This window comes from Vidua macroura, chromosome Z (assembly GCF_024509145.1).
Source record: "Vidua macroura isolate BioBank_ID:100142 chromosome Z, ASM2450914v1, whole genome shotgun sequence".
In the NCBI taxonomy this organism is placed as follows: domain Eukaryota; kingdom Metazoa; phylum Chordata; class Aves; order Passeriformes; family Viduidae; genus Vidua; species Vidua macroura.
In genome coordinates, this window is record NC_071611.1 from 29,267,269 (window position 1) to 29,278,303 (window position 11,035).

The following is an 11,035-nucleotide window of genomic DNA, read 5'->3' on the forward strand; positions in this document are numbered from 1 at the left end:
TGCTCAGGGAGTAGAGTCCTTCTCCTGCTCCAGCATGGGTTGCCTCCCATGGGAGACAGTTCTCCATGAACTTCTCTGGCATGAGTCCATCCCATGGGCTACAGTTCTTCACTAACTGCTCCAGCATCTACAGTGTTTACTTCCTACAGGATGAAGTCCTTCAGGCACAGCCTGCTCCAGCACAGATTTCCCACAAGGTCAAAAGTCCTACCAGGAAACCTGCTCCACTGTGGGCTCCTCTCTCCATGGGTCTGGAGGTCCCTGCCAGGACCCTGCTCCAGCACAGACCTCCCACAGGTTCACAGCCCCCTCTCAGGCATTCACCTGCTCTGTCCTGGATCTCCTCCAGGGGCTGCAGGTGGATCTCTGCATCCCCTGGGACCTCCATGGGCTGCAGGGCCACAGCTGCAGGGCCATGGTCTCACCCTGGGCTGCAGGGGAACCTCAGCTCTGGTGCCTGGAGCACCTTCTCTCTCTCCTTCACCAACCTGGGTGTCTGCAAGGCTGTTCCTCTCACATATTGTCACCCTGCTCTTCTCTGGCTGCAATTACAACTGTGCAATAACTTTTTTTCCTTCTTAATCTGTTGTCACAGAGCCATTTATAATTGGCTCAGCATTGGCCAGCTGCACATCCATCCTGGGGCCAGCAGGATTGGCTCTGTTGGACATGGGAAGCTTCTGGTAGCTTGTCACAGATGCCCCCCCTGCAGCACCCCTGCTTCCAAAACTTGGCCATACAAACCAAATACAGCCTTGGTGTGTTAAAAGCTTATGCTTTTAATCTCTGGATTTAAAATGTACATAAATATTTTGGAGAAATCTTGTACCTACCCAAAGAACATCTGCACAGTCTGGTTTCCTCCAGATGAGGATCAGGGAATTGAAATTTGCTGTTTGCCCAGTCAGCTACGCTGATATTTGCTCAGCCATGGGAGTTCATCTAATCATCTCCTAAAACCTCTTGTGTTTCAGCTGTTACTCTCAACACTTCTATCACAAGTTACCATCTTACTGGATTGAAGGAAAAGACCACCTATCGTGTGCAGATTTCAGGATTCACTAATGCTGGAGAAGGACCTCTGACTCTTTCACAACCTTTCAGCACTCCAAAATACGGTACTGTGGAACCTCTATGCATTTGCATTACCCAGCATGAATCTTTGCTTTATGTTCTGTCAGTGTTCACTCACAAGGTTTATTATTCAATCCTCAGTTACTGAGAGCAAATACAAAAAAATTGTTCCTCTGCAAGAGGTAAGCTTTGTGTCACAGAACAAAGTATTTCATTATATACCTGTATATTACCTGCATTTTATTACCTAATATACAGGGAACTTAGCTAGGGTTCTTAATCTCTGAAACCTTTTCTGACCTTTTAGTGCTAGCTATGTGTACATATCTTTATTTATTGGCAATTATTGTCTAGATTTCAGCAAATGAAATTTTTGCCTGTGACTAGTAATGCTCAATCATTTGCTTTTGGCAAAATCTTGAGTAATCATGTAAAATTGGCTTCCTGAGCCATTAACTGCAAAAATAAAAGATTAAGTACTTTTCAATTGCTCCTAGGGTGGGTGAACACTAATCAAAGTATCCTTTGCTTTCTGATAATTTAAGTACATTTTAAGTAACAGGTCCTTTAGGTCAGTGGGAAAAGTTTGCTTTTCTCAGAAGTGCCTGGATAGGTTAAGACCAATATAATTACATTTAAAAAGTCAAAAAAAAAAACAAAAACCTTAAAATCATATAAGGTTGGCTAAACTTAGTCTTTCAAACATTTTTAACACCTCATCAGTTAAACTAAAACAAACACTGCAACAGACTTTTTTTTTTTTGTTTGACCACAGCTTCCCTTAATGAAGATTTCTAAATAGAAAAATAAAAGAACATGCTAAGATGGTATCAGTAACCTGTGATATTCAAAAGCAGAAGTATGCAAATGGTTTCTCCCTACAACAGCTTTTTTGTATTAAGTGAAGGAGTTATAAAACAATACAACTGAATAGTAAAAAATGTACAGCAGAGATAAAAAAGAAATTTTAAATCTTCCTTGAAATCAACAGGATTTGCACCCCTCCTCCCCCCAACACAAAATATTAAATTCTCTCCCTGGAGCTTTTCTTCAGGACTCTATTTCATTCATCCTACCAAATGTATATTTGGAAAGTATTCAATTTTTCAGAACAGTAACAAAAAAGCAGAGTGAAATTAACGCAACATTTTAAAAATTTGAGTAATTACACTGAATTTAAATATTACATTTACTATTTTTGCTATTCCCAAACATTTCATAGGTTATTTAACCCATTAGAAATATCTCAGGTTTTTTTGCTATAAAAAACAAATTTCAGCAACAAAGCAATTTGCAGCTTTCCAAATTAGTTTTGAACTTTAGGTAGCTGTTTGGTAAAAAAAAAAAAAAAAAAAGACATTATTGTTGGGGGATGGGTAGGAAAAGAAAAAGCAAGTGGCTTTTTTTTTTGCAAATATGGTTTGTCAATATCAGTAACACAATCATGAACTGACCACACTCTATGGGCATTATTTTTAAACTTTTGGTGTCTCCATCTATACTGAAGACCTCTACACTGACTCACTCTTAACATCATAGTCAGTTTTGGTTCCTGTGTTAGCCTGAGCATTTTATCAACCTTCATTAATCTCTCAAACACTTTCTTCTCTTTAGGTAGGTGGGATCTTAATAGAAAACATCTCAAGCAAGTATTAAGAGGCAATAAGAGACATATGTTTGCTTCAAGTATTGACAAATGACTGATTACAGATGAATGATCTTAAAAGTTAAAGTATGGACACCATCTAAATACACAAGCTATGTTATTGCTATCAGGACCAGGCATTACCTCCTAAAACAACCCTAAAATAAAATAAAATCCAACCAAATAAAAAACCCACAAACAAACACACAAACAAAATCCCCAAAAAACAAAAACCAAAACCAACCAACCAAAAAAACAAAACAAAACAAAAAACAAACAAACAAAAAAAAATACTACTACTAAATCCTGAAATAGATTAAAAGACACTTTCATCAAATAGTTTCTCATTAAGTCAGACGCGCATGAAGGTCCTGACCTGTTAAACAAGCTAGAGCTCACATAACAGCATGGGGTGGAAAAAAACACTTGACAGGTTGGGGAGATGGACAAAGAAGAACCATCTGAAATTCAGCAAAGGCAAGTGCAGGGTCCTTGCCCTTTCCAGGGAGGAACAACCCCAGGCACCAGCGCAGCCTGGGGCTGACCTGCTGGGGATCAGCTCTGTGGAGAAGGACCTGGGGGTCCTGGTGGCCAACAAGCTGTCCTTGAGCCAGCAGCGTGTCCTGGTGGCCAAGAAGGCCAGTGCTATCCTGGGGGGCATTAGGAAGAGCATTGCCAGCAGGTGGAGGGAGGTGATCCTGCCCCTCTACTGAGCCCTGGTGAGGCCTCACCTGGAGTGCTGTATCCAGTTCTGGGCTCCTCAGGACAAGAGAGACATGGAGCTCCTGGGGTGGGTCCAGTGGAGGGTTGCAGACATTTTTAGCGAACTGGAACACCTTACTAATGAGGAAAGGCTGAGAGAGCTGGGCCTTTTTATCTTGGAGAAGAGGCAACAGAGAGGGGATCTTATCAATGTATACAAATACCCTAAGGGCAATTGTCAGAAAAATAGGGCCAGACTCTTTTCTGTGGTGCCCAATGACACAAGAAGCAATGAGCATAAACCAAAACACAGGAATTTCCATCTGAATATGAAGAACTTCCTTACTGTGAGGGTGATAGAGTACAGGAATAGATTGCCCAGAGAGGCTGGGGAGTCTTCTTCCCTAGAGATACTCAAAATCTGTCTGGATGCAATCCTGTCTCACCCGCTTTAGATGAACCTTCTTTAGCAGGGGATTAGAACAGATGATCTTCAGAGATGTCTTCCAATCCCAACCATTCTGTAATTCTATGATACCTAGATATCTTAAAAATACAAACCTGAAAAGCTCACACTCCCCTGAGAACACCAGCTTTACTTTTAACTAGATTTTCTTAAATTCCAGAAGATGTGTAAAGTTGGCTTTGGCTTCTGTTTGAAATATTTCTTTCATGATGTTAAAAAGGTCTTTCTGTACTTAACACCATAAATCTGTTTCAAGCTTTCTGTTTCCCATCAGATAAAGGAGAACTTGAAGGTTTTGTGATTGGTCTTTGTTTCAGCATGATACTCATTCTGGTTTTTGCACCTCTCACTTGTTTTCTGGTGATTAAAAGGTAAGAACAGAATATTGACTGGAGTTGTTAGCAGCACTTTTGTTTTGCTTAGCTCTGAGTTTCACAACAGTGGGCCTTTTTTGTCATTAAAGGCAACACAACTCAAAAAACACACAACACAAAAGCCACCATAGTAATCTCACAGTGAGAGCAATTACAAGCCACTATAAGCTGATTTAAATGGTAAAGCTGATTAAGTTGGTAAAAATCTATACGCTTTAGCTTTTGATTCCTTTATCTAACAACCTCCTGTCACAAACATGCTTAGAAAGAGTCAGGATCATTTCTCACACTGGGACATATGTTATATAGATAAAGCATGCATTTGATTATTTTTCTCTAAGATGTTTCTTGCAAACACATTTGGATGTAATGGGTTCTAATAATAATTTTCTGACAAACCTAATTGCATGACACTAGTAACACTAAAATACACTCCTGTTACTATTTTGTGTCCTAGAACACCACCTTCCCTTTTTCTCCTCTTCACAAAGCACCAGCTTCATAAGCTGAAAGCACAGCTGCTGAAGGACAGATGGCACAACCTGTGGCTTGAGAGCCACACAGCATGACATAGCCTGCTTTAGCTTTAAACTCTTGTCCTTGCCTCTGGGAAACAGATTCTGCATTTTCAGATTGTATTTTAAGTTGTGCTGCGTCTGATACAACAGTTTTGACAGGAACTTCTGAGACCTACCTAGTTTTGACCTAAAGCAAACTTCGTTGTGTCCAACATAAGACCACACTTCATTGTCTGGGCCCAATAGGAAAGAGGAAAGGAGGAAATAAAGAAACAAACCACAAAACAACCAGGTAGCACACAAGAGCCCAGTGTAGCACTACAAAATAGTGCTTAAATTTGTAGTAATATTGAACACTTTGAACTGAGATAAAGGGTCCCAGTGATGCCCTCATCTCAATTGCCTTCTTGATTTCTAAGAAAGGAGTCACCAGCCAGCCAAACACCTATCTTCACAGGATCAGCCACAGTCTTCACTCCAACCACAGCCTAAGCAGAGGCAAAGTACCCTAAAGCTAATGAAGTCTAGCTTTAATTTCAAAATTGAAAAATACTGAAGCCAACACTAAGGTAGAGCGATGGACTACTTAAACTCTCAGCCTCTCTTACAGCTTTGTTGAGGCTTTTTTTATGGAGGTGAGATACTGTATGTAAAAGCTCCCAGAATGAGCCAAACTCAAAACAATCAGGAAAGAGCAGGAGTTGGTTTCCTTAGAGCTTCTTCCATACTACCAGTGCCATTGCACAGGGGCTGAATGCAACCATGTCTTGCTCTTTGTTTTCAGAGGAAAGGAAACTTTTAAATCAAAGCCCAGGAGGAAATACTTACTGAAACAAGCTTCATCCTATATGTCCCAAAGCCCTCAAGGAAGATGGAAGTTTTGTGGAAATGATAACAAATTAGATGTATAGAAATGTTAGATATATAGACTAAATGTACAGAAAGAGACAACATTGCCAGCACTTTCACAGCTCCTTTGTCATTAAACAAGGATGATAATCATCATTAAGTCAGTATTTCAGTGTAGACTACCCAGTTTGGTCTTCAGATTTTAATTAGCATTCTGTTTAAATGTCTCTGTAGAACACCTTTTTTTAATGGTTACAAAAATGTTAATATGTTATGTATGAAGAGTAATTAATTTAAATGTATAGGAAATGTCAGTCATCTAACCTGATGTTAAATGTAAAATACTGTTTTACAGGCTGAAAATGTCATATTGGCGCAGTGTACCCACCCCAAGAAACAGCACTGCACTTCAAGATATGGTAAGCACTCTTCTGACAGCATGAAAAAATACACAGGGGAGATCTTTGATTAATCTATAATGCTAGTTATCTGTCCTTTCACACTTGGCTCTAGAAAATGTCTAATATCAACTGCTTGGAAGCCAGAGTGATATTCCAAATATAGGATGGGGGATAGTTTCTATTTAGGCATAGGCTGTGTACACTTTTAAATTTAATAACGGTCTCGGACTTTTTTTTAGTACATTGTAAATAATTTTTAAATACATGATCCTTAAAAGAACAAATAAAAGCTGAATGGAGGTAGATGGAGTCTAAAGAGAGAAATTCAGTTTTTATATCCAGTCAGTTTTCACCAACTCAAACTGATTATTAAGTACAAGATAATCAAATACAAAGTAGTGAATTGTGGCCTAATTCCAGAGAAGTATTATAACAGAGGCCATGTAACATGGTGTTTTCTGAAGTCTGCTCCTCAGTCCCTGCTTGCCTCTAATCCAGGGGCTCTGATTGGCAGCTGGGAGCTGTCTGAGGAGCATCTGCCAGTCAACAGGTAACAAGGTTCAGCAGCATGCTCACATCTTGCCCACAGCTTTCCCATATATTTTGGTAAGTATACCTGAATTTCAGCACTAAATAAGGAGGAAAATCACCTGTTAGGAAAAAATACAGCTATTACAATCAGCTGCTGGAGACCACATTATCTACTTTTGCCTATTAGTGGACTTTTTTTTTCTTCACCTTCTTGCCTTCCCCCTTTTAACAAGATTTCTACTGCAGTTTTGGTGACATCTGATACTAAAAATCCTCCTTTTAGAACACCTAAGTTTATCTCTTAAGTGTCAGACCACCTATGATTGTGTTTTTGTAGCAAGTATTAGTACTGCTTTCCTTTATAAATCTCTTTTTCTGTAAGACTTGAACTTAATTTGGCACTTGACAATCTAGTTGTTTCTCTCATGAAATTTAACAAGCAGACTTCTATCTCATCAAATTTCATGGATTGGCTAGTATGTATCTACTGTCCAGAACTGGGATACAGGTTGAAATAATGAGAAACAATATTTCAGAAGACCCTGATAGTCTGCTGATAATCAGAAGTTTGGCTGAACATCAGCATTGCTTCCTGCAAGTATGAATTTTCATATTTCAGATCAGGACTTCCTCACTTGCTTTCTTTCTTTCTTCCACCTAAATGTAGATAAAGAAGTGATGAGTTCAGAGCTAGTCATCAGGTAGCCATTTTGCAATGAAGAATTGCAAGTGAAATATGCTGAGACTGCATGCTACAGAAAGCACAAATAGGTTTTATGAACCACAGTGCCATTTTGACATAAAATGCTTAAAAGTAAAATATATTAATTTAAAATGCCTTTAACTTTTCCTGCAGAGGTAAAGCAACTATCAAAGAAAATGAAGTCTGTATTAACTATGCCTGGTAGAGAATATTGTAATATTGATAACACATCAGACACAGAAATACCAGGATAATGCTCTGGGAGAAAGCAGAAAAAGCACTATGTCAGGAGACAGTACAATAAACAGTTTACCAGACATATTGTCTAGAAGTAGTTTGGTATTCTGAACAGTTAATGAACTGTGGAAAAAGGTATTCCCCAAGTAGGTATAGCAAAACAGGGACAGGGAGCAAATCTTGCTATATTCTGTACATTCATTTGATTTCTAGTTGTTCCAAGATTGAACCACATCAGTTTAGTTGAGCAACTTAGCAACTCTTGACAAGAATACAAAAATAATCCAAAAAAAAAGCAGCAAGACAACTTGTTGTCCAGACAGGGGATTTCTTAACAAAATATAAGTGAATCATACAACCCATGGTACAGAGCAGCAGGAGGAACTGAAGACACTCATTACAGAGACCAGGTAAATGAACTATAGGGAACTAAAATGTCAAGTCAGTCATCCAAACCAGTTTTCTTTATGTTCTTCACATATAGCCAAGATTCTTCGAAGATGCTTCTTCTTCTTCACCTATTGCCTCTTTCAGACAGAATCCTAGCATTGCTATGTTCTTTAGAAAAGACCTCCATTATCATCAATTCTAACCATTAACCAGCACCACTCTGTTCACCACTAATCCATGTCTCCAGGTGACACAAGTAGACATTTCCAAACACTTTCAGGGATGGTGAATCCACCACATCCCTGGACAGCCTGACCACCCTTTTAGAGAAGAAATTCTTCCCAATATCCAATCTAAACCTTTCCTGATGCAACTTGAGGCCATTTCCTCTCATCCTGTCACTTGTTACCTAGGTAAAGAGACCAACTCCCACCTGGCTACATCCTCTTTTCAGGCAGGTGTAGGGAGCAATAAGGTCCCCCATGAGCCTCCCTTTCTCCAGGCTAAACACGCCCAGCTCCCTCAGCTGCTCCTCACAGGACTTGTGCTCCAGACCCTTCCACAGCTCTGTTGCCCTTCTCTGGACATGTTTGAGTATCTCAACATACTCTCTAAACTGAGGGGCCCAGAACTTGGCACAGGATTTGAGGTGTGGCTTCACCAGTGCTCAGTACGGGGGACAAGCCCTGCCCTGGTCCTGCTGGCCACACCATTGCCGATCCAGGCCAGGCTGCCATTGGCCTTCTTGGCCACCTGGGCCCACCCTGGCTCATGTTCAGCTGCTGTCACCAGCACCCCCAGGTCCTTTGCAGCCACTCTGCCCCGGCCTGTGGAGCTGCCTGGGGTTGTTGTGACCCAAGGGCAGCACCCAGCTCTGGCCTTGTTGAACCTCACACCATTGGCCTCAGCCCATGATCCAGCCTGCCCAGATCCCTCTGCAGAGCCTTCCTGCCCTCCAGCAGAACAGCACTCCCACCCAGTTTGGTGTCATCTGTGAACTGCATGAACTGCATGAGCTCATCGGTGAAGATACTAAACAGAACTGGCCCCAGCACTGGTGACTGAACACCAGCTGGATGTAACTCTGCTCGCCACCACTCTCTGGGCCCAGCCATCCAGGCAGTTTTTTACCCAGTGAACAGTATAACTGCCCAAGCCAGGAGCAGCCCATTTATCCAGGAGAATTCTGTGGGAAATGGTATCACAGGCTTTCCTAAAGTCCAGGTAGACGTAAAACCTATTTCAGATTTGTTAGCTTTCGAATTTGGGCTGCTCTTCCTAAAAAAATATGATAATGAACATACATATCATACAGATCTTTATTCAAAACAAGGCAGAAGTTAACCATGCAGTGATGTCGACTTATCCCATTACAAGAGAAAAAGAGAGATATTTTATTTGGTATTGCTGAGACTTCAAAGAACAACATATTCTCATTTCTTGGTCAGATCACAACTTGTAAGAAGAAAGAAAATAAAAAACAATGCACACTTACTTATTTATTGCAAAAAAGCCCAGTGTAAAAAAGTTTAGAGCAAGTGGGGGTAGGGAGGCAGGAGGGGAAAGAAAGAAAAAATCTAATAGCTATACCAGCCTGCCCATAATTTAAAAAACATGGCAAACACAGAACAATCTAGGAGGAAAATAAGGAAGTTTGGTGTTACCAACTGTTCTCCATTTAACTATCCAGAATTTGCAAAAAACTTGTTACCCTAGGTATACTCAGATCACAAACTTCATAGCAAGAAGTTTAATAGTAAACTGTTCATAGCAGCTGACAGCTTAATCTTGTTTGGCTGCTGTTCAAGTCGCTGCCTTTTTATAGTAATATATTTGCTAAATTTTTTGAAAGCTGTGTTCTCAGAACAGCACATCATGAGGCTTACATTTTATCATCACTACTTTTAGTCCCAAGTAAACATAAAAGCAAGAAAAACTGATTAAATACTATGGGACTGGAGAAGATGGTCCTTTAAATTAGGTATTTTCAGTCATATTTCTAAAACCAAAGATGAGCTAAAATTGATTAATTAGCATATTATTCTTTTTTCTTGCTTTGTCTCACAGACTTATTGGAAACCTGTTTCAAGGTCACTGCTTCAGGCCCTCTCAGACAATGATACCACCAACCTTTTTGTCATAGAGCATGAGTCAAAGGTTCCTCTGACGCTAGACCTCTCCACAGAGGTTGGAGAACACAAGCATAACACCTGCCAGTCAGGAAAACCTAGCAATAACATAGACATGAGCCTGAGGCATGAAGAAATCCCTGCAGAAGCAGTTACAAGTGAAGAAGACACCATTGCCATGGAAGTACCACTCTTGAGTGACTATGCCAGCATGGAGTTTAGTCAGAAAGCCCTGATGAGTCTGGCAGTGAGCACACCTGAAAGAACTGCTCAACCTCGTCTGAAGATGGAACTAAGCAGTAAGCCAGCACAAACTGTGCAGAAGGTTTTGTTTCCTTCCCAGGACTACCTCAAACAAAGCCAGGTGGTACTTCTGCCATCTGGACCAAATTTCATGGGACAAGCTATTTAAACCTGAAGCATCTTCATTATTTTCCTTACCATAAAATGAAGTTCCAAATCTTGTTCTTCAGTGGAGCCACTAGGACCTTATGGCACAGTGAGCTTGTGACAATAGTTATCTCCACTATAGTAAGTTTCCTTGGCAAAATAGATTGATTGTATTATTAGATTAGCTATTTCACCACAGTCATCCAGTGGAAAGTCCCACCATCTTCACACAGGCAAAACCTTTAGGGACTTATATGAAAAAATCTTTCAGTACCTCTTGCTTGGTATTTTGTTCCAGGGCATTCAGGAGCCATTCAAGGCTTCCACTCTAAGCACAATGTCATTGTAGATATTAGAAAACAACTCTACTCACTATGACCAGCTTCAGATCTGATTTTCAAATCTAGTAAGTTCTCCACCAAAAAAACTTCCAGCAAAAGTATCTACCACTTCAAAGAAGATCTCCAGTTGGTCAAAGCTGGTAGCAGAAATTAGTGAAAATCTTTCAAATTAGGAATCAAAAGTTTGTTTATTGATCTATGTAAAACACTATTAGTGCTTTACCTTCTAGAACTTTACAACTTTAGTCATTGTAGATAAATAGTGCTGTGTAAGTGAAGATGATA

The 11,035-nt window shown here is 40.2% G+C and overlaps 1 protein-coding gene across 1 annotated transcript in view; it reads left to right on the top strand.

Moving 5' to 3' along the window:
- The window catches only part of LOC128822294 (interleukin-6 receptor subunit beta-like), a 29,498-nt gene extending 19,067 nt beyond the window's left edge, over nt 1-10,431 (top strand). Inside the window, exons 12-15 of the mRNA XM_054003985.1 lie at nt 975-1,118; nt 4,162-4,258; nt 5,984-6,047; nt 9,958-10,431. Of these exons, the coding sequence (XP_053859960.1) occupies nt 975-1,118; nt 4,162-4,258; nt 5,984-6,047; nt 9,958-10,431 (779 nt within the window). The remainder of the gene's footprint in view (nt 1-974; nt 1,119-4,161; nt 4,259-5,983; nt 6,048-9,957) is intronic.
- The last annotated feature ends 604 nt before the right edge of the window (nt 10,432-11,035 follow it).